This window comes from Camelus bactrianus, chromosome 25, assembly GCF_048773025.1.
Source record: "Camelus bactrianus isolate YW-2024 breed Bactrian camel chromosome 25, ASM4877302v1, whole genome shotgun sequence".
Classification (NCBI taxonomy): Eukaryota; Metazoa; Chordata; class Mammalia; order Artiodactyla; family Camelidae; genus Camelus; species Camelus bactrianus.
This window is the reverse complement of record NC_133563.1, coordinates 21,788,426-21,812,009: the sequence shown is the minus strand read 5'-3', so window position 1 is coordinate 21,812,009 and position 23,584 is coordinate 21,788,426. Positions and strand designations below refer to the sequence as shown.

Sequence of the window (23,584 nt, the reverse complement as noted above, 5' to 3'; positions counted from 1 at the left end):
CTTGGGATTCCATTCTGAATAATCCATGACCGAGATAAATGAGTCCCCAGCGACTCCTGCTTGTTTCCACTAGGATATTATTCCTTGAGGCCACCCCCAGATACCTAAAAAAGCTTGGGAGTATCACAGGCACATTTGCATCTAATTCATGAACTCCACTCTCAAATTCCAAGTAAGGTTTAAGATTGTGTGTGTGAGAGAGATACTGAAACTTTCCCCCTCTCGAGTGTTTTTTAATTCTTCACTATTTCTTTCCTGAACCCCCTGGAACTCAACTCTTTTAAAGATTTCCAGTGATGCAAGAAACACTCCTTGAGAGGTGGAGAAAGGACTTTCTTAACAATTTTATTTATGATCTACAGATTTCAAGAATAAAGACATTGAAGTGAGTTTTAAGCTCTAAACCCCTCTCATCATAGAGTCAGGTGAGAACTAAGGAGTAAGACAGTAGGAGCCCTGCCAGCCCTGCTTAGCCCCAGTAACTCCAGTGTGTGGAATAATTGTGCAAGGGCCTCAGTCCTGGAGTCAGAAGATCTTCCAGGTCCTGCTTCTTCAAGGTTCTTGAATAGATGTTGCTCAGAGCATCTGTGAAAATTAACAAGGTACTGAGTTTCGATTATCTATTGCTGCATAAAAAACTGCCCCATATTTTAGAGAATCAAAACAACACTAGTTATTATTTGACTGTGATTTTGCAATATGGGCAAGGCTCAGCAAGGACCTCTTCTTTTCTCCCCCACATGTTGTCAGCTGAGGCTCGGAGATCCACATCCAAGATGGCGCACTCAAATGGCTAGCAAGTTAGTGGAGGCGGCTGGCTGGTTCCTCAGCTGGGGTGTCAGCTGGGAGCCTCAATTCTCCACTATGTGGGTCTCTCCATGTAGTTGCTGGGCTTACTCATAGCATGGTGACTGGGTTCTAAGGAGAAGGAAGCAGAAGTTCTCAGTCCTCCTCAAGATTAAGACCAGAACTGGTCCAGTGCCATTTCTGCCATATTCTGTTAGACAAAGCAGTCATACACTTGGCCTAGACTCAAGAAAGAAGGAAAAAAGGCCCCTATAGGAGGTAGGAAGAGGGGCTGTGACAAAAATTTGCAGCCATCTTTCAAATACTGCGTGGGAAAATACTTTGATTTCTATGGAGATCGTTCATGGTTTTGTAGTTTCTGAAATGTAAGTTTTATACAAAAAGAGTCAGATTTAAATCCAGTATTTTATCTCTTTGCAACAGTATGATATCCAGCCTCCCTGCACTCTTTTGAGTTTTACCATTCTCCTTTATTAAATGGAGAAGGATTTGAGGTTTGTTGAGCATTAGGGATAAGACCCATAATATCTGCTCTTTTGTTTACTGCATTTCATTGCTTCTGAGATGTACTTTTTTCATATTTTAACATTTCTGAATTATACATTTTATGATTGAGGCAGTCTTATACCCACTGTAGGTCATGTGGCAGTCTTGGGTGCATGACTTTGGCCGTGACTGTTCATATTTTCATCACTTCACTCAAGCTATGTATACTATTAGGACTTCACCTGTAGAGTTTAATTGCTGTTTCAAAATGTCTTCAGAAATATTACACTATAATTTGGCATTGAAGCAAAAATTTATTCTGAATGCTAAAAGTCACAGAAAGAGCGCCATTAGCGAGGCAAATGTTGGGCATTGGAGGATTGACCTCAATTTCATATATTTTTGCCAAGCAGCAGTCATGATGTTTATATTACCTATAGGAAGATATCATAAGGAGATGAAGATATGTTGATTTTATTACCAGGATGCATGCAAATAAGTTGCCTAAATTATATGTGAAGCTTGTACCTGAAGGCATAGAAATCACCAGATTCTTCAGAGCAAATGAAAGGAATCTCAAAGAAACAAAAGGTTAACATCATGCCTGGTGCAGAATGGTCCAAAAAAGCATTGCGTCATAGTTCCATTAGCAGTGGGTTTTGTTTTTTTTTTTTTTTTCCTTTCTCAGTAGCACATTTTAAAAATTACATCTTGGGTTCAATGTAGTAGTTCTCACAAAAACATCTGCAAGCCACACATGGATCCTCTCACAGATGAGGAGGCTGTGGCTCAGAGAGGTTAAATAACTTGACCAGTCTGAGAACTAGCAAGCGGAAGAATCGCGTTTTCCTTGTCCCATGCTGATGCCTTAAACTTGCAGGGCAACACGGGTTGGTGGCTCTGGGAAGATCGGTGACAGCCGTTCCACCTCCCATCTCCAGCAAACTTCCCCAAATATGAATGGAGTGCTGCGGTGCGGGCCCCCCGAACCAAACCCAGACTCTCCAGAGAGAGAGCTTTTCATGGGGCTGGGCCACTGCCCAGGATTCCTCCCCAATCCTGTTGAGAAGAGTAACTAATGAAAAAGTGTATTTGTGCAGAGAGGTTTATAAGGGGTCACCTAATCCCAAGTAATCAGAGTAACTGCTCTCAAATCAGAGTGATTTTAAAAAACGGTTTCCCAACCCTTGAAGACAGATGTAAGTTTTAGGAAGACTCACCCAAACTCTTAATTTTAAGACAGTACGTTAAACATTCTCTGGCCCCTTACAGAACAGAGAGCTATGGTTTGGGCCATTGCTGCTCACTGAACCCAAGGAAACCCCCAGAGCTTCCTCTCCCCGTCCCTGGCTGGGCCGCACCATTTCCACTGAAAAGACAGGAGAGGAGGGGGAGGTTCTAGACTGCTCCTACCAGAGTGAGAGACCCCATCACGTGGAAGACAGCCCTTCATTAGTTAGCATATAGTTGCGCAGCTTAGAGACTGCCGAACAAAGACACATAAAATACAAGCCCTCCGCCCGTAAAGTCTCCCTCACCAGGGGGAGGCCTGGGACTTAGGCACAGTTCCCAGCCATATCTGTAAACAGTGGCAAGCAGCCTTCCTTCTGCAGTGACGTGCGGGACACTATGTGATGGTGGTTTTCTCGTGGGTGGATCTCTCAGTAGACCAGAAGATTCCTGAGGGCAGTGACAAGGGCTGTTTGTTGTTCATCTTTATGTCCCCGTGGACTCGCATAGTGCCTGGTAGAGCGATCAGAAAGTGATGTTTATTCCACTGGGTCATTCATTCAACTAAGCCATGCGGAAGTGCTGAACAGGGAGAGGGATGCTTAAAGGGAACGTGTGAAGCCTCCTTGAGGCGGGTGGGGGAGCTGGCCAGGTAGGAAGGGGAGAGCTGGGGCAGGAGGATGAGGCCGGAAGTAGGGACCGTGTAAACCAAGGAAGGGCAGGAGGGGACAAATTCCATCAGTTACTGTGACTGAAACACAGGGTGGATAAGTCTGGAAGGAGAGGCTGAAATGTGATCATAAAAAGGCCTGGAATATTCGGCCAAGTGTTCTTCTCAAACAGGGTACCATTAAACAGAATCCCTCTCCTCTCCTTAGGGCATTCAAGGGGTGGCATTGCTCTAAGAATAGGGGATAGGGGTCTAGGGGGCTTCTTGTTAGGAAAGCGTGGCTGGGAACTGTCTTCCATCTTGCAAAGGATGTGAAATGAATGCTACGTTAGCACCAACAGACTCCACATCTTGTCTGGGATGCTGATGGTACTTCCTTAGGGAGGTGGCAGTGCATCGCAACTAAGAGCCAGAGTACCAGCTTCCATCCCGGCTCCATCGGTTATTAGCAATGTGACCCAGCCTCTCTGTGCCTTAGTTTTCTGGGTTTCAAAGTGGAGCCAATAATCATATCAACCTCAAGGCTGTTATGCGGCTTAAAGGAAACAATGCACAGAAACCCCACAGGAACAGTGCTTCTTGGCACATAAGGGTTCCACAAATGTTAACTATTATTATTCCTTGTACCTTGGTTTCTTCATCCAAATGAAAATGATAATACCTGTCCCAGCCCACTTCTCCTGGACCCTGATGGAATAAAATGCAATTAAACACGTGAAAGCAATTTGGAATTTAAGCACTGCATAGCGGCAAGGTGGAGGTAGGGCTGTTAATTACCCTGTCCTTGGCTGAAAGGTAATCCCAAGAGCCTGGGCAGGAAGGTAGGGCGCCCACGTATCTCCAGGCTGTTGGCTTCAGGTGCATGTACGTGAATGGCTCCTCTCGATGCCGTATGTCAAGGTGAGGGCCTGAGCATTTGACTGGTCCAAGATGACATCAAGATGGAAACAGGGAAATTTACTAAGCAAGAAATAAATAAGGTTTAAGCTCTGCAGCCTTGCGAGCAGCGCAATTTCAAACATCATAGTCTTGGACATCTGGGCTCTATTACCTGAAATCCCATTAAATCTTCAGCTTCATAATTCTGTGTAGCACTTGGTGAACTGCAGGACCCTGCTGATGGCCACCAGCCAGTTCAAGCAATTAATCACAAGGGTCCCCAAGTAGGTTTGCAACTCAGGCCAAGTGGATTCTTTAAGGGGGAACGCTGTACACAAAAGAAATAGCCCAATCCACACAGTTTCATAGCAACGTGCTTTGTAGCTCCGCCAACACTGAGAAATTATCTGTTATCGTTAAGACATCCAAGCCTCATAACTTTTTCCTCAATGGAAATTAATACTCACCAGCCCAGGGAAGACCCCCAAACCTCATTAACTGTGATGTAGACTGTAACATGCTGAGAGCTGAGTCCCGTTTTGATGAAACTAAACCCTCCCCTTTCCCCACCTTCAGCATTTTCTCATTTGGGAGAACTCAGCTTGAACTGAGCTCTGTTTCTTTTCTGAACTTACGTATTCTAGGATGCCTGGACTGTCTGCATTCACTCCTGGTTCCAGGCCAAAGGGCCAAAACCTGCAGCAAAGAAATAACCCTGGAGCCTGTCTTCAAAATCCTGCTAGACATACCCCAGGGTGAAGGGGCCCATAACAAAAGAACTGTTTCTCATAAGGCTTCTTGCTTGGTTTTCCCAGCTTAAAAGGGTTTCTGTAAACGAGATAATCTTCTGCACTTTAGAACGTTTATAAAGTCTTTCCTAATTACTGTTTTGTTTAGAGAGTAATTCTGGGAACATGATGGAGACCAGAGGGGAAGCCTTGAGCTCTCCCTGCAGAAAGAAGAAAAGGAGGAGGGTGGGAATCAGAATAAATTGACAATATGGTTGAAAGGATTTGTGGCTTCTCCTTGCTCTGTCTGCAGCACTCTAAAGCAGCTGTCTAGTATGGCAGCCACTAGGTACATGTGACCATTTAAATTTAAACGCTTCAAAACTGAACAAAATGTAACATTGATTTCTTCAGGACACTAGCCACATGTCAAGTGCCCCGCCACAGGGGCTCCCCGCTGCCATATTAGACAGCAGATATAGAACATTTCCATCCCTGCGGAAGGCTCCATTGGACGGCGCCGCTCTGGGAAATCTACAGCCTTGCTTTTCAAAGTGTGGTCCGCACACCAGCAGCACTGGTAGTGCCTGAGAGCTTGTCAGACCTTCAAAACCCGCATTTTAAGAAGATACCTTTGCCTACATGCCTACGGTATGTGGCCCATAGGCACGTTAAAATTTGGGAAGGCTTATTCTAAAATACCTTATACTCTAAGGTTCTGGCTGGTGAAATCTATCATGGCTCGCAGTGTTATTTGCTTGTATTTATGTAGCTTTGTAGCATTATTTCAAAAAGAGGCACTGTAGCCCCTTGAGACTTGGCTCACAAAAGGAGAAGCACTGAGTATACCCTGTGTACTCCTTAAAAAGTGTGCTTTTCTCTTGGCAAAGCTGCAGGATCTGGAGAATTTTCTTAGAACATACTTTTTCTGAAAAGGTGAATCTTAGAGAACATTTTTCCAATGAAGAAGCTATTGGATTGGTCAACAGAGAGGCTCTTGAGATTAAAATAAGATTAAGTAGAGAGAAAGACAAAGAGGGGTATAGATGAACTTAAAGGGGGGATAAAAATGAAAAAGGACTTGATTTATTCATTCAGTTGACAAACATGAAAGGCGCCAGGCTCTGTGACCGAATGAAGTGGGGTCCAGAAGCCATGAGAGAAATTAGGAAAGCATCCCTCAGAATGTAATCTGCCAGCCGGTCTGACAGTGTGCAGGTGGAGGGGTCTTTCACTGGCAACTTGAATTAAACTTCAGGGTTTCCATGTTCCCTCGTGAGATTCATTGTTGTCTGTGCCAGTGGACAGAGTTTTCTGCTGGAAGGTCCTAAGAGCTTTTAGAGTGGCTATTGGAATTTAATGACTTGAGAATCTTGCCTCTGTCTAGTGCAGAGAATGGAATCATTGGGGTTACCTCTGACTAATTGGCGGTAGGAACCCGTCCCTGCTGAGAGCATCTGGCCTGATGATACTGCCTCCCAGAAATGCATCATCTCATATTCATGCGGTGCAAGATGGTAACCACTGTTGTCAGCAGGCTTCTAGCTCAAGATGGCCCTAAAGCTGGGTGAGGTTTTGCCATTTTCCTGGGGAAATCATGCCCGGAGACTGAAGGTGATAAGCCTCCTGAATTTTCACAGAGAATATATAGAGCTCATATGCTTGCATACACTGAAAATTCGTGAATCCATTCTCATTCAAGAAAAATACTATGAACCCCAAGAAATTCTAATCTTACTTTAAGAAACTGCTAATCTCATACATGTACTTCACCATCCATTCACCCATCCATCCATGAAACAAACATTTTGAGAACCCCTTTGCTAATATAGGTATCCTACCACAAACTGCATAAAGAGAAGAATAAGACATACTCATGGACTGAAGAAGCTTGTGGTTAGGAGCAGTGGTGCTTAGAGTGGTCCTCAGACTTGCAGCAAGCTTGTTAGAAATGCAGAGTCACAGACCCACTCCAGACCTCAGATTCTTTCCATTTGGGGCCCCAAAATCTGGGTTTTACCAGCCTTTCCAGGGGATTTCCAGGCACAGTAAAGTTGGAGGAGCATTAGTCACGAGACAGGCATCATCAGGTGATGCTAACACAGTATGATAAGTACGGCGAGTCAGATAAGAAGCTCTCCAAGCCCTGCAGCCCCCAGGGCAATGCGGGGCATCTTAGGAAATACTCAATGGAATAAATGTTGTTTGCTGGCTTGGTTGATTGATCCATGAATCAGCCTGTAGAATCTGAACAATAGTGGGACCACCTGATTCCCTGGGGCTACGAATGGGTTGGATGGCTTGCTTGAGTCTTGCCACTCCTGCTTGCCTCACTCTAAAACCCAGTATTTGGATCATCGCATTCTGTCATATCCAGGATTCTTCATGTTTTATTATATGAAGTGAACCAGACTATAAACCAAATTTCCCCCACGGTCTGCACACTGTTCTCTGTCTGAAGGACAAATAGCTACTACTTAAGTACTGGGGAAAAGACACAGGCCGCCAGCGGGTGAGTGCCAAGCTGGCTTCAGGAGAATCACTGAGCCACTGGGTAAACACACAGATTTCTAGACCTCCCCCTGTACTCTGAATCGGCGGCGACAGAGGGAGGCTGGACACAGTACAAATTTTAAGAAGCTCCTTGAGGTGAGTCTGATGCAGTCAAGTTTCAGAACCTCAGGCCAAAAGGACAGAGTTCTAAAAACCCTGGAATCTAGAGATTCAAACTCACCCACTGTAACCAGAGTCCATTTCTGAGGTTTCTTAGCCTCCTAGCGTAGACTAGCAGTTTATTTGTAGTAGAACCATGAGGAACAAATACAGCGTGAGCTGGGTTTTTTCTTTCCCCTCTAGGGCTGAGGAAAAGGAGAGAGGCAGCTGGCGCACAAGTGCACTCTTCTCTGTCTCTCTTTCTCTGTGTGTGTATGTGTGCGCGCGTGTGCACACACGTGTGTGTGTTGGTCCAGTTTCGCTCATCCTACAAACCCTCAGACTCCCTGCAGAGGGGCGGCAAGCCAAGGAGGAGAGTAAAGCTAGCAGGAGAAAGACTCCTCTTCATATCAGGAACCAATCCCTCTCTAATTGAAAGAATAAAATCAGGGGCTGAGAGGGTGGGAGATGGAAGCCAAGCCTGCCTACCCCACATGGGTATAAACGACTGCCTGAAAATATTCCTGTGGGGCCTTGAGACCTCCCATGTCTCCTTAGTACTTGTGGCATCAACAGGCCCCTGACATGTCATAATCAGATCAAGGGTCACAGCCTGGCCTGAAGGTCTTATGTCACTTATCTCCCCGAGCCTGACTTTCTTCATCTGTGGAGTCAGGTCATGATATCTACCTCCTTCAGTTGCTGCAAAACGGATGCAGGTTCTTAGCGTGATGCTTAGTGCATAGTAAGTACTCGGTTAATGATGGTACTTACTGTTATGGTCATCGTGATCTGTAGACTCTGTGTTAGTGTTACCCAAAGGAACAGAGCCAATAGGAACCACTGGTCTCCAATAGAGCCCTATCTATCTAGAGAGAGATAATGGGGGGAGGGGAGAGGGGGGCGAGAGAGAAAGAAAGGGAAAGAAAGAGAAAAGAAAGAAAGAAAGAAAGAAAGAAAGAAAGAAAGAAAGAAAGAAAGAAAGAAAGAAAGAAAGAAAGAAAGAAAGAAAGAAAGAAAGAAACGAAAGAAAAGAGAAAGAAAGGAAGAAAAAGAGAAAGAAAGAAGAAAAAGAGAAAGAAAGAAAGAAAAGAAAGGAAGGAAGGGTAGGGAAGGGAAGGAAAAGGAAGAAAAGGAAGGAAAAGAAAAGAAAAGAAAAGAAAAGAAAAGAAAAGAAAAGAAAAGATAGAAAAGAAAAGAAAAAAGAAAATTTTAAGGCAAGACTCACACAATTAGGAGGCCGAGAAGGTCCAAGATCTGCTGTCTGGAGCCCCAGGAGAGCTGATGGTCTTAGTTCCAGTACAAATCTGAGTCCAAATGCAGGAGAAGACTGATGTCCCAACTCAAAGACAGGCAGAGAGAGTGAACTCTCCCTTACTCAGCCTTTTGTTTCTACTCAGGCCTTCAGTTGACGGGATGGGGACCACTCACATTACGGAAAGCAGTTTGCTTTACTCAGGCTACTGATTCAAATGTTCATCTCATTCAGAAACATCCTCCCAGACACACCCAGAATAATGTTTAATCATGTATCTGGCCCCCTCATGGCCCAGTCACGTGGACACATAATTTAACCATCACAGACAGAGTCACTGCAGTTCCCAGTTTACTAGGGGCTATGAGAAGTCACAGACTAGTTTGTGTCCATCATCGGCTTTACTGCCCTCAACCGGAGTCCTCTACCGTCCTGAAGACCATCCTCCCAGGAATTCTGTCCCCCATCTTCGTGCTGTCAGGGTAGCATTGACTTCTCAATCACATTCTCAGGGGGCAAATGACCACCCCCAAACTCTTAGCGGGGCAGGTAGTGGCAGAGTTGACACCAGTGCAGCTGAGTATGCATGTGACTTCCCCCACCAGAGAGCTGGTTAGCGGAGTTGAGTTTTATTGCCACATAAATCTTCCATTGTCCTTTTATCTCCTAACGTCTTCCATACATACTAATTAATTAATTGAGCACACCTGTTTAAATCATCCCACCTTGATTCTTACAATGGCATGCCTGTGAGGGTTCTAAAAGTTAGAAATGATTTAGTACTAGAGGTTTTGACTGCATTGAATGTAAAAATCAAGTAACACAAGCAAGTGATGAAGAGAAGAGGGGAGTGAGGTTTGAAATTAGCCTTATTTCCTGTACACACAAGAGGCACATTTATGTCGGTTTTTATCGTGGCCTATTTTGGGAGAGATATATTTGGCTCACAACCAGGAATAGAAGATAAACAAGGACCTGTATCCTCTAAACCAACCTCAGCATTATTGACATTCTGAGCTGGATAATTCTTTGAAGTGCGGGTCTGTCCTATGCATTCCAGGATGTTTACCAGAGTCCCTGGCCTCTACCCATTAGATAACAGGGGTAACCACCCCCTGCCCCCAAGCTGTGACTTTCAAAAATATCTCCTAGCATTGCCAGATGGGGCAAAACTGCACCCAGTTGAGAACCACGACTCTAAACTTAGCACAGTTTTCAGACTGTTAGATGGGAGTGTAGGTCCACCTACATTTCTGTAGGTCACACCTCTTATTTCGGGCACTTTATTGCACTGGGTTGACCTTTGATGAGCTTTCCTTTATACAAACACATTACTGGCTTTGTCTCCTGGTCTCCTATTGGAGTTTAGGAACTTGCTTTCCTACCTCATTTTGTACTGAGTCAGGAAAGCATCATGGTGAGAACAGATCTGTGTTCCAGTCTCAGCTGTAGATGTTCCAGCAGGGTGGTTGTGACAAGTTCATGAACTTGGCCTCATTTTTCCCAGGTGGGTTATGAGGATAATGCAATTCAGGCCTCAAAGATGGTGGTGAGGAGTCAATGAGGAGACTTCCTCTAAAACGTCAGTTGGCCATTGTAGCTGCTCCGTAAATGTTAGTTCTGCTTATTATTGACTATTTTGTGGAGGAAGACAGTGGAGCTCACTCCTTTGGAATGTGCATCTCACACTGGCTATAAATTGTTCCACGTCAAAGGATGGTTCAGGCTTGAGGCACGGGAAAGATGCTTTCAGGCGGGAGCTAGGGGCACTTCTTTTAGAATGGAAGACATTAAACAACCCTTCTAGGAGATGGGGTCCTATTTCTTCAGCCCATGAGAGATGGGGCTGCCTGCACACAGTGTTTTTTCCTCTTTCCCCAACACACCCTGGCTGCTGGAGTGAGGAGAGGTGGCCCTGTGCACTCTCATTCCCAGATCTGTTCTTGGATCCTCTGCCAAGCTGGCCTTGGCCTCCTGGGCCAGCTTCTTCCTGCCTTTGAAGTGTCTGCTGTGAACTCTCCTTATCATGAGATTGTCTGACGGGGACTGTGCTAATCTGGGCGAGAGTGGAAGCCAGGATGTGTTGACTGTGGCCTTGGCAGGCAAGAAGAGGGTTATCTGTTGCTGGAGGGAGCGAAGGCTTGACCTCCAGTCCATGTTGTTTGTTTCCTGGCCCCTAGCTGTGGCATTGTGGCATACATTGACCTATTTGTATCTAAAGTTTCTCTAGGGAATTTTGGGAAGTTTCGGCAGTAATAATAATAATAATTAGTAGTCATCATTTCGCAGATATCAACTATTTGCCAAACACCATGCAAAGTACTTTTTCTATGAGCCCATTTCATCATTACAGCAACCCAGTGAGGTGGGGATTATCATGACCATTTTAAAGGTGAAGACATTGAGGTCTGGAGAAATTCATGTTTTCAACATCATATAGCTGGTAAGAGGTGAGCCTGGGATATCAACCAGATCTGCCTGATTCCAGAACTCATGCTCTTTAAACATTGGGCTCTAATATCTCCCTACTCACCCTGGACTCTGAAGCTATTGGAGTAAAGAGATGATTGGTTCCCAGAATGCCTAAACTAGGAATGCTGGCCCACTGATAAAAGATTTGAGAAGAAGCCCTTTACTGTTGGTTAGCTGCCAATCCGTACCTGGCCGGCTCCGATGCACATGTCCCTGGAGTAGTCCTTAGATACAGAGGAAGAAACAGGAGCAACCCCCTCTCTGTATGCCGACCCAAGCTACAGGATTAAATCTCAAGTAAAATTAGGTACTGAATCAAGCCCTGAAAAAGAAAAAACTCCTCTTCTCCAACCTCATTCCTTTCTCCATTAATTTCAAGACTATTTATTAAGCATTTTCTGTATACCTGGCTCTGCACCCGTATTATACAGTTAGAAAGATACACAACAGTAAGACATGGTACCACCCTCAAAAAATTTAGGAGGAGAGATGGATACATTAAAATAAAGTGTTCATGGTGGGTTGGGTGGTAAACATTTAAGATGCCATGCTGGCATCCAGGGGGATGTTGTCAGCTGTTTCTAGTGGGAAGGAAGGCTTCATAAGGAATGTGACACTTGAAGTGCTCTTGAAAAATAGAGAAGTAGGTGTTTACTACTGTTTGAGGGTGTACAAGAAAGCATCCTAGGCAGGAGGAAAGGTTTAGCAAAGGCTGTAAATAACCTAGTACATGTGAGGAGCTGGAGGGAGTCCGGGATGGCAAAGCCCAGAGGATGCAGCCCAAAATTGTACCATCTCGAATATCACACTTCTCCCCCTTTAAAGAGCCAGAACCACCTACCATTTACAACAGAGCCACAGCCAACATAGTACTCAATGGTGAAAAGTTGAAATCCTTCCCACTAAACTCAGGGACAAGACAAAAATGCCCACTCTTGCCACTTCTATTTAACATAGTATTGGAAGTCCTAGGCAGAGCAGTAAGATAAGAAAAAGAAAGAAAATGCATCCAACTTGGAAGGGAAGATGTAAAACTATCCCTATGAACAGATGACATGATACTCTGAAGAGAACCCTAAAGCCTCCGCATGAAAATTGGACCAATAAATTATTTCCGCCAGGTAGCAGGATACAAGATGAATACACAGAAATCTGTGGCATTTCTATACACTAATAATGAAATACCAGAAAGAGAAAGTTTAAAAAAATCCCATTTAAAATCACATCAAAAAGAATAAAATACCTAGGTATGAGCTTAACCAAGGAAGTGAAGGCCTATACATTGAAAACTATAGAATATTGATGAAGGAAACTGAAGATGATACAAAGAAATGGAAAGACATCTCATGCTTTTGGATTAGAATAATTAATATTGTTAAATGGTCATACTACCCCAAGCAATCTACAGATTGAATGCAATCCCTATCAAAATACCCATGACTTCACAGAACTAGAACAAATAATCCTAAACTTTATATAGAACCACAGAAGACTCAGAATTGCCAAAGCAATCCTGATTAAAAAAGAACAAAGCTGGAGGTGTAACCCTTCCAGACTTCAGACTGTACTAGAAAGCTATAGTATTTGGCACAAAAACAGACATAAATCAATGGAATAGAAAAGACAGCCCAGAGATATACCCATCACCTATGGTCAATTAAAGAAGGCAAGAATATACACTGGAGGAAAGACAGTCACTTCAACAAGTGATGATGGGAAAACTGGACGGTGGCATGTAAAACAGTGAAATTGGAACCTTCCCTCACAGCATATACAAAAGCAAACTCAAAATGAGTTAAAGACTTAAATGTAAGACATGATACCATGAAACTCCTAGATAAGAACATACGCAAAATATTCTTTGACGTAAATCAGAACAATATTTTCTTAGATCAACCTGCCCAGGCAAAAGAAATAAAAGCAAAAATAAACAAATGGGACCTAATCAAACTTAAAGCTTTTGGACAGCAAAGGAAACCATCTACAAAATGAAAAGACAACCTACTGAATGGGAGAAAATATTTGCAAATGATATTACCGATAAGGGGTTAATATCCAAAGTGTATAAACAGCTCATACCATTCCATATCAAGAAAACAACCAACTTGATGTTTTAAATGGGTGGAAGATCTGAATAGACATTTTTCCAAAGAGGACATACAGGTGGCCAACAGGCACAGGAAAAGATGTTCAGTATTCCTAATCATCAGAGAAATACAAGTCAAAACCACAATGAGATTTCACCTTACACTGGTCAGAAAGGCTGTTATCAAAAAGACCACAAATAACAAAGACTTGGAGAAAAGGGAACACTTGTACAATGTTGGTAAGAATGTAAATTGGTGCAGCTACTATGGAAATTAGTATGGAATTTCCTCAAAAAACTAAAAATAGAACTACTATATGATCCAGTATATATCTGGAAAAAAATACAAAAATTCTAATTTGAAAAGATACATGTTCATAGCAGCACTGTTTGCAATAGTGAAGACTTGGAAGCAACCCTAGTGCCTATCAACTGATGATTGGCTTAAGAAGATGTGGTCTATATATATATACAGTGGAATATTACTTAGCTGTAAAAAAGAATGAAATATTGCCATTTGCAGCAACATGGGTGGACCTAGAGAATCTAATGCTTAGTGAAATAGGTCAGACAGAAAAAGACAAATATTATATGATATTACTTATGTGTGGAATCTAAAAAATAATACAAATGAATGTATAAACAAAACAGAAGCAGATTCACAGACATACAAAACAAACTTATGGTAACCAAAGGGCAGAGGAGGGACAAATTAGGAATATGAGATTAATAAATACAAACTACTATACATAAAATAGATAAGCAACAAGGATTTACTATATAGCACAGAGAACTCTACCCAATATCTTGTAATAACCTATAATGGAATATAATCTGCAAAAACAAATCACTATGCTATATACCTGAAACTAACACAATATTATACATCAACTGTACTTCAGTTAAAAAACAGAAAAATGTCATTCTAAGTGAAGTAAGCCAGAAAGAGAAAGAAAAATACCATATGATATCACTTATATGTGGAATCTAAAAAAATAGATGAATTTATTTACAAAACAGAAACAGACTCACAGACATAGAAAACAAACTTATGGTTACCAGCGGGGGAAGTGTGTGGGAAGGGATAAATTAGGAGTTCGAGATTTGCAGATACTAACTACTATATGTAAAATAGATAAATAGCAAGTTTATACTGTATAGCACAGGCAACTATGTTTAATATCTTACGGTAACTTATGGTTAAAAAGAATATGAAAATGAATATATGTATGTTCCTATATGACTGAAATATTGTACTGTACACCAGAAATTGACACATTGCCAACTGACTATACTTTAATAAAAATATATTATAAATAAATAAATAAACACAGAAAAACAAAAATATAAAGAGCCAGGGCCATTCACTTAATACAGAGTGCCATTCTGACCTCATGTACCTTTTACATACCTTTGCATTCTGACCTCATGTAGCTTTTACATACCTTTGCATTCTGACCTCATGTAGCTTTTACATACCTGAAGGCATGATTCCTATTGCAGATGACAGAAGTTTCTAGCAAAGAGCCCATCACCGTACCTCTGTGATAGGAAGACAATGGTTCAGGCCTTGCACTAGGCACATCCCTTGCACATACAACCTGAAGAAACATGGGCTCCCATATGAAGCCCAGCTCAGCATGCTGACACCTTCAAAGGAAACACAACTAACTGCAAAAGCATCAAAGAGCAATAAAGACTGATTCCAATGAAAGATGGTCAAGGTGGCGTTTTACCATACGCACTCTTCTCTTTGGCCATCCTTCTTCCAGAGGACCCACTCATATGGAAGCCACCACCCCACATCTCCTATGCCACTCCCCAAACCCCCAGTTGGTCTCTCTGTGGCCTCTACTTCTGTGTGTATTCATGTCTTATAAGAGTATCTCTCTGTTCTTTCTAATATCTCCATCTTTGTAAAATAAATTAATTCAGCCACCAGTATTCTTCTGTGCCCACTTGGGTCCCTCGTTGTGCTGACTGGGCTTATGGATGACCACAGAATCCTACTTAGAAGATGGAAAGACTCTGAATACCTACACCTGATATATTTGTCCCTGTCATTCCTACATGTCACTAGAATTGGACACACCCAAGTCTGAGTACAGATTTGACCTTCAGTAGCAGTGTGACCTTGGGCAAATAATAGCCCTGGGCCTCAATTTCTTCATCCATAAAATGGGGATAATTCTGTCTATCCTAAGAACCATATTGGGGAACCACAGGTGAAAGACCTTTAAATGTCCATGGTTGTAAGTGTTATCATAGGCTAAAATCAGACACATCTGCTTTGCACCAGCTATTAGAGGCGCACGTGGAAAACACGGTTATTTGCAGAAGTAGCAACTGTGCTAAACCTAGTTATCAACTCCTGACTCAGGATCCAAAGTAGACTAATTGGAGTTTCCTCCTTATTATCTTTATTCACTTTTTAATGTTTCTTTTTAAATTTAGGTTATTCTTAATCATTCTTTACCAAGGTCACACATTTTCCAGAGCTGATTTGAGCAAACATTTCAGCGATGGTGTACAGTGTCCGATTCCTAGAAATCTGTTATTCCAGCTGTACTGCTCCCTTGGCTTGGACAAAGGATTGCTACTCTTGTCAGTTTTTAACCCTTTCAATAATATTGGAGTGTTCTCCCTTAAGAAAATTGTAAATATTTATTTTCTGAGTAGTATTAGTGAATGAAAATAACTGTGGATGCTTTAGTTAATCAGTGCTCCTGGGTCAAATCTGCACCCTCGTGAACCTAATTTTTGTTGTTCTCATGTAAAATACTATAACAAAATTAGTAAAAACCCTTCATCACTTCCTTTACATTTCTTTTCTATAGATATGTGTAAGTTTTATATTGTAGTATATCGTAACTGTTCACCATGTTACTACATAATCATCGTAATTATTATGTTAATGATCATGTAATCATCCATCTTGTTAATGTACTATAATTTACTTAACTTAAATTTTCAGTAGGAGACTGCGTGTTTTCTGATTTTTCCACTTATAAACAACATCTGGGTTGCATATTTGTGCAAATAGCTGCTTCCATGTTTTTAGACTACATCCTTAGGATACACTCTTAGAATGGAAACACTGAGTCAATGAATGTCAATGTTTAATAGTTTTTAAATAAATTGACATTAGTTTTCTGGTTTACAACGCCATCAGCAACATACTGGTATTCCACCTCCATCACAACCTTATCAGTCGCGTGTACTATTATTTTATATTGAATACACTTAAATAGTACTTTACTTTTGGTTTTGCACTGTCACAAAAATCATGAATTTTAATCAAACATTTGCTTTTAAATTGTACATTCTCTCATTTTTTTGAAAAGCCAATTTTAAAACTAGGTCTTTTTTTTTTTTTTAACATCAATAGCTTTTGCTTTCTCTCCAATGTGCAATAGTTTTGTATATTACATAAAGCTAATATTGATATTTTTCTCAGCAAAATATTCAGTTGTGCTCTCTTATTAACTAATTAATGAGGACCTGTGTATAAGGATCTGTAAGGAGTACCCAGATAAAATAATGGAAAAATTATAAAATGAGAAAGTTGGGAAAATTAGGCAAATGTATTTGTACGAGCATTCCCAAGGTCAAAAGCAGGGTTGCCATTCAAGTAGTTCAGGTTGGTGAGATTTTAATGACTTTGTCCGGCGAGTCACTAGCCTGTTCAGCCAGTCAGACTTTACAACTAACAAACTCAGGACCTCCATGCTTCTTCCAGTATTTCCTTTTAGGTTTTATCTTGGGAAAGCGTCTCAGTGAAGAATGAACGTCCCCCTACCATACCCCCCCCAAAAAAATGCTTCCACGCCATTCCCAATCTGATCTTGCTCCAGATCAAGTAAATGCATGAAATCCCATAACGTATGAAATGGTTTCCCTAACCACAGCCCTGTCATAGGGCTGAATGCCAGTTCCAGAGATCTGGTTGTCCCCTTCCTCCCGTGCAATTTCACCGATCTTGGAGATGGATATCTTCCACGCTCTGCAAAAAATGAAAATGGAAAGACATTCCAAGAGCACAAGCCACCATAAATTCATCCTGGAGTTGAGTATCCGTTATCTCCACTCGAGCTTTCTCTTTGCCCTGAGGATGCTAAGGTTTGTTTGAATAGGATCACTGCTAAACACCAGTATGTGGGAATGTACAGAAATAGCTTATCATGTTTTCTTCTTTTTCCTCTTGCAGCCTCAACCGAGGGTTCTCCATAAACGTGGTTAGCCTTCCAAGCTGCTGTCCTGCCAGTTGATAAGAACATGGCCTGTTCCTCACAGAAAGACTAACTCATGGCACTGCCAGAAGATATCCTTGGAGCATTGACAGATTAACCAGATAAACTGAAAAAACAGCCATTCAGTCAAGATGATGGGCTTTGGAAAATCTTAGTTTGCTATGAATTTTAAAATGAGGTGCATAATATAGAGTGCCAATTTGTTCCAAGTGGTCATTGGCAGACCGTTAGCTGGAAAATTGCTTCCAGTTTTCATCACTGTGCATAACTCGAGCTCCCTTCGGGGAGCTGTCTGTGCCCTTCACTAGAAGTCCTGTTTTAGCATGGCAACTACTGGATTATTTTATTATGTGTGCAGGTGGCATGATGTGTTAGGAAAAAAAAAATTACAGCAGTTTTGCAGTCTCAGTGGAAGTGTTCACAGTGTTATGCCCTGGTCGGAATGTAAACATGTCTCTATTGTGTTAGTTATGACATCTAAAGGTATTCTGTCCGACCCTTAAGCACTTTACATGAGGACACTACACTGAAACCAATCAGCACGTTCAGCACATGTGAGAAAACAAGTCTTTACTTTTTTTTGTTCTTTTATAAATCTCGTCCTATTTCTGGCTCAGACTGTCCATGACAAGAACCCACTCCTAGCACATCCCCAGTCGGTAAATGTGGCCACGATACTGTTAGCCTCGGCCTCTTGACACTTTACTGAGCAACGGGATGTCTTATAGCCCCAAAGGGAAGTCGAGGTGGACCTGGTGATGTGGTCTCTTAGCTCTTGTCTCCTCTCACCTGGGCACAACTTACCACCGCACATAAAAGCGCTCAAACACAGGGAGCTTCTATTTGGCCAATATATAGAGTCTCTCATTCTACAGAAGAGTTCTTTAAAAAATAAAGTGGGGCGATGGGACGTGAGTGGCCACCTTTTAATCTTAGACTAGGATGGGTTGATGGTAAGGGCAGCAGAATGCAGCTTTCCTGTGTGGTCTGACTTTAATTTGGAGAACTTTCTAGGTCAAGTTCAATCACAACTCTCTGAGGAGGAAAAACAGCAAGTGACCCCCTGCATGTCTAGAGAAGGAAAAGATTCCAGTCCCACCCTAGGTTTCTTCCTCAGGAGAGGACCTACTAGTCTCTTTTCATTCTTTCCGGGATTCTACCCACAACTAATTTTTTTTTTTACTATGTCTTACAACAAAGCACAGTCCTGGGAAACTGGTCAACCCAGTCATTACTTAAGAATTAGAGAAATGTCCATATTGACTGACCCTACATCATGCTGGAGCTTTTTTTTTTTTTTTTTTTCCTGAAAATATAAAGTTGACTGAATCAAAAACTCAGCAGAGTGTGCTCTGGGAGCCCATAGTCCCTGCTTGTGACGGGCAGACATCGGAGACTTTTTTAAGTGTGTGTAACAGCTCTGGGACCTGGCCAGTGCAAGCAGGCTTGGCACTTTAAAGGGTCGCCAGACACACGCTCATTGTCTGTTCCCCACATCTTGTCTCCCCTGGGGGTATCAGGAAATGCACAGCCCATTGGAAAACACCCCCGCCTGAGATTTGGAAACTGGACAGGGAAGGAAAGAGAGATCCAAATGTGCTTCGGGTGAGTCACCCAGCAGAACGACTCACCACAAGTCGGCAGGCTGTAATGCCAGAGAACGGGGCTTCATCCGGGGAACTCAGAGGAGCTGCAGTCACCACCAGGATCTGGCCCTTTGGTGGGTGAGCATCAGGACTCTTGGGGCCCAGAGACCATAATTCTTTACAAATCCAGATTGAGGAGGCCCAGCCCTGGCTACCAACACCTCTGGCCATCTCAGTCTCCACTGCCCATCTCCTGAGGTTCAATCCCAATAGCAGAGTTTCCTCCAAGCTTCTATGTCTTCCTTTATTCAGCAAGCTTTTATTGAGCATCTACTATGTGCCTAGCTTTGAGCTGCGGTGACAACAGTGTACAAGGCAGATTCTCCCTGCCCTTATGGTATCTCCTCCTCCAAAACGCTATCCCCACTCCACCTTTTCCACAATGAAAACTGAATTCAGACAGCATTCATCACCTGCTGAAGTAACGTGGGCAAATGCATATGGCAGCAAGCACTTCCTTTGCCGTGAGGCAGTGGACAGCGACAGGCTGTATATTTGCACCCGTCACATACAGCCAGCCCTCCCACACCCAGATTTAGCTGGCAAGAGCCTCCCAAAGCAACTTTCAGTTGCTTCCCTTGATATCCACCCGGGTCACCTATAGTCCCATTCTTTATATAGAGACAGCCATTCATCGTGATGCTGGATTCTCTGAAGCCTCAATTCTATAACTGGTCCTGGGGACACAGAATTGGGCCACATAAAGTCAAAAGAGCTATTGCCCAATGCTGAGATATTCTAGCTGGAATGAACTGGTTTAGCTGGGGACATTCAGAGACTACTGCTACGCCTGTGGGGAACGGGACTTGCTTTGTGGTACAAATGTTCTTTACGTGATGGTGGTTCACCCTTCTTTACTTTGGCTTTTGCAAAATGTATTCTGAACAATTAAATAAGTAGAGTTTCCTAGCTGTTATTTTTTTTTTTTTTTTTGAGTCAAAAGAATGCTGGACATTTATTAAAAGATGATGGGTTAAGATGGAGATGGGTGAAGGCAAAGAGGAAGACAATGAATGAGCCCTGTTGAGGATGGCTTCTCTAAAACTGCCTTACTTCCTGGCACATACCACATATTTGCATATGAACTGCTACCGTTTTCCAAGCTGTTGACCTCTGTTTGAAATCATTTGAGGCCATAGTTTTGGAAACGTGGTAACATAAAATCTGAGCAGTCACGTGCTAAACCAGCAAAATGGAGAAATGACCTCCTTCGACAGCCTTGGGGTTCTTTGTTGTGCATTGACCCACGGTTACCCGTGGTTACTTCCTGCTGCACTGTTACATCTTCCCAAGATGTATGTAGGATATTTTATCTCCCAGAACTTCAGAGATGGCTGTGATGAGTTTTGTTTAGTAGGAAGCAGAAGACGGGGAGGTAAGGGATAAGTATTTTGATGTCTAAGGGCTGTAAACTGTTGATGCTTTACTTTTCCTTAAACCTGTGCTGCACCTTTGATTAAAAGGCTGGCCCCCACACGTGTGTGGGAAAGGCACTCTTGGGAATGAATAATTACCAGACTGTCTGGGGTGCCAAGGGGATAAGCTTGTTCTGGCTCCAGAACTGAATTTAAATATGCAGAGCATCAGTGGTTCTGCTAGGGTAAAAAGCAAATCGCTTCAGTAGTTTAAGACGTACCTAGGGGGACCGAGACCCGGTCAGCTTTCTTGTGGGTAATGGCGTGTCTTCACATCCCTGCCGGGGCTCTGTGAGGTGTGTAACCGCACAGTTGACTTCTACCTCCAGAACACAGGGAAATTACCCGGTTCCCTCCAGCGTCACTTTCTCTGTTGCCCAGACAGAGGCTAATAGTCCTTCCTTCTAAGGGAAGTCTGCCTCGTTTTTAACCTTCAGGGGAAAAGGAAAATCAACCTTACCTGAGAATACAAATGAAGGATTAAAACCTCTAATGCATGTACCCCCTTGTTACTTGCAAATGCTTTCTTTGTCTGCAAATGTCACGTAATTGATTTTGGATGGGAACAATAAAAGTCTCCTGGAAGAAAAGTTTTGAAGACCCCTTAGCATTTTCGTTTCTCGAAAACCTCCTCTTCCGGTGCATTAGCAGCTTCGTTCTTTGTGATGTTTTCCTCTATATTCTTTAGAGTAATTTTGTTACTTGACAACTAGACTTAAAGCTGCCGTAGTCTCTTTTTAAAAATCTAATCTTTGAAAATGACAGCAATTCCTTTCTGCCTTAAAGGCTGTTTTTATTCACCTCTCCTCTGGCCCCCTCTTCAGTTTTTTGCTTTGGGGGGTGTGTGTGTGTGTGTGTGTGTGTGTGTGTGTGTGTGTGTGTGTGTGTGTGTGGTGGTGGTGGTGTTTTTTTCCCCCTTTTTAATCTCTTTCTTCTAACACAGTTCCTTGGGTAGATCTCAAGTATTGTATAAAGAACACAAACAGAAAAACATAGTCGTCGCCTTTATTTCCCCAGTACTGACTAATAATTCCTTCTTAAGCTTGACCTTGGGGAAAGCCTGGTGCCCAAAGGACAGTGGAACAGAGGTTCTCTTCTCCCAGAGGTGTTCGGTCAGTGCCGCTAATCAAAATAAGACCCGTGAGATCATGACGGGGGACAGCCCAGGAGATGCATCTGCTCAGGGCACAGCTGGGGACCCTGTTTCAAAAACAAGTGGGTCCTGCCCCCTTAGTGTCCTTAGATGTGCGTCTATCCTGGAGCCAGAGAACTAGCTTATGAATTCTGCTTAATCAGTGTGAGTACTTCCTGGCTTCACTGTACAGCTTCAAGGTCAAAGAGGGCTGCGTTTGCATTATTTTGCTCTGGTATCTTACTCTAGTAAGGGGACAAGGAGGCTTCTTTTGAAAGTGAACCACCTGTGGGAAACTAGAGGAAAAATTGACCAAGTGCCCAGGGAGGTTCCACCACCCTCTTAATAGAAAGAACAAAATAGACCCTTCCCTGGAGAGCCTCACTGGGGAAGGGGGCCAGGAGGGTGGTATCAGGACTGGTTTTCTTCTGGCCATCATTTTGGCTCCGCAGGGGAAGTTCTGGGCAAGGGGGACAAGCACTAAGATCTGACATTTGTAGAGTGAGATTTACCCATGACAGGGAGGGGGAGTGCCACTGAGGAGGGGGCCAGTTTTGGAGACCGCCTGCCCAACAGCACGGATGGAGGAGTAACTTCCCCAGAACAGCAGAGAAGGAGTGTAAAAGGCTTTGTAAATCTGGAGTTTCCATGCCACGGAAGGCTATTTTAAAATCTTGCAGAGCCCCCAGCATTCTGACTTCAGAGCCTCCCTTCCCTAACTACATCAGGCGCTGGAAGGCGCCAACAACATACACCAAATAAAATTTCAAAGTAGCCAGATGACCGGCCTAGAGCTGCGGTTGACTGGGTGATGTTGGGTGTTAGGGATACTCAGATGTTAATTCCCATGACATGACACCCTTTTCATATTTTGGAGCCAATGGTTTGGGCGTTTCATTGTTTCATTGCTTGTTTTGTTGTTGTTTTCCAAACCTCACGCGTTTACAGAAGCCTTAGAAAGGCTCTGAAAGCCAGGCCTCTTTGCCTGAAATGCAGTGATGGGAACAGCCCTCTGACGTGAACAAGGAGATGGTTAAAGGAATCCAACGGGGGAGATACTAACACCTAAAACGTTTGACACTGAAGACTCTGCTGGTTGCCTTCTGCATTGTTTATGCCCTTTTAAATTTTAATCTTTTGGATCAAAGGAAATAAACAGGCTGCTCGCACGTGGTCTCGTCACATTAGTACACACACAGCTACTCTGCGGAACTCTAAGCTGGGCTGGTGTGTCAGAGCACACAGATCTGTTTCACGCGATCGTATTTAATCACTACCACCCCACCCCACCCCCACCCCATATCCTATGAAAATGTATTCAAATACTTAATGCTAAAAAAATTCTAAAACGAAAGTCTTATTAATGAGATCATTACTTCTCTCAGGGTGGGCCAACTGATTTTGTGACATAACCTTGAGGAAGAATTGCTGGCCATTAAATGCCTTGAGTGTTTGGTGATCTGGTGGTTGCTCCTGTCCCATTCTGCAAACCGACACTGGTCTTCTCCTGTCTCCCCGGAAGTCCTCCTGGGCTCCCTCTAAAATAGCACCAACACTGTGAAGACAACTTCTGAAGCTCTGAGTAGACTCCCTATTCAAGCGTAATTCCAAAAATGTGGTTTGAATTGCGTTCTGCCTTGGTTCTTGATTATGTGATCCCTAAATCAGTTCTCCTTCTTTATTTATATTTCCAGTTTTGGGGTTTGTTTTTTTTTTAACCACAATCAACTGCATTCATGTGTTTGCATTGGGAGCCGCTAGCTCTGGCAGTGTCTCGCAGTTCCCACGCCCAGCTCCCATACAATGCATTGGAGAGAAAACCAAGACCAGTGGTTCCCTACATACCAGCTACAAAGGTTTGGAAGCACATCACCAG

At 43.0% G+C, this 23,584-nt stretch overlaps 1 protein-coding gene across 2 annotated transcripts in view; it reads left to right on the top strand.

Moving 5' to 3' along the window:
* SAMD12 (sterile alpha motif domain containing 12) overlaps positions 1 to 23,584 on the top strand; it is a 375,863-nt gene that overhangs the window by 325,659 nt on the left and 26,620 nt on the right. Inside the window, exon 5 of one of the 2 annotated variants that reach the window (XM_010972582.3) lies at positions 17,473 to 20,070. The exons of the other annotated variant lie outside the window; for it this stretch is intronic. Within the exon in view, the coding sequence (XP_010970884.1) occupies positions 17,473 to 17,495 (23 nt within the window). The 3' untranslated portion in view covers positions 17,496 to 20,070. Of the gene's footprint in view, positions 1 to 17,472; positions 20,071 to 23,584 lie in introns of those variants that run through there. 2 annotated transcript variants of the gene reach the window in all.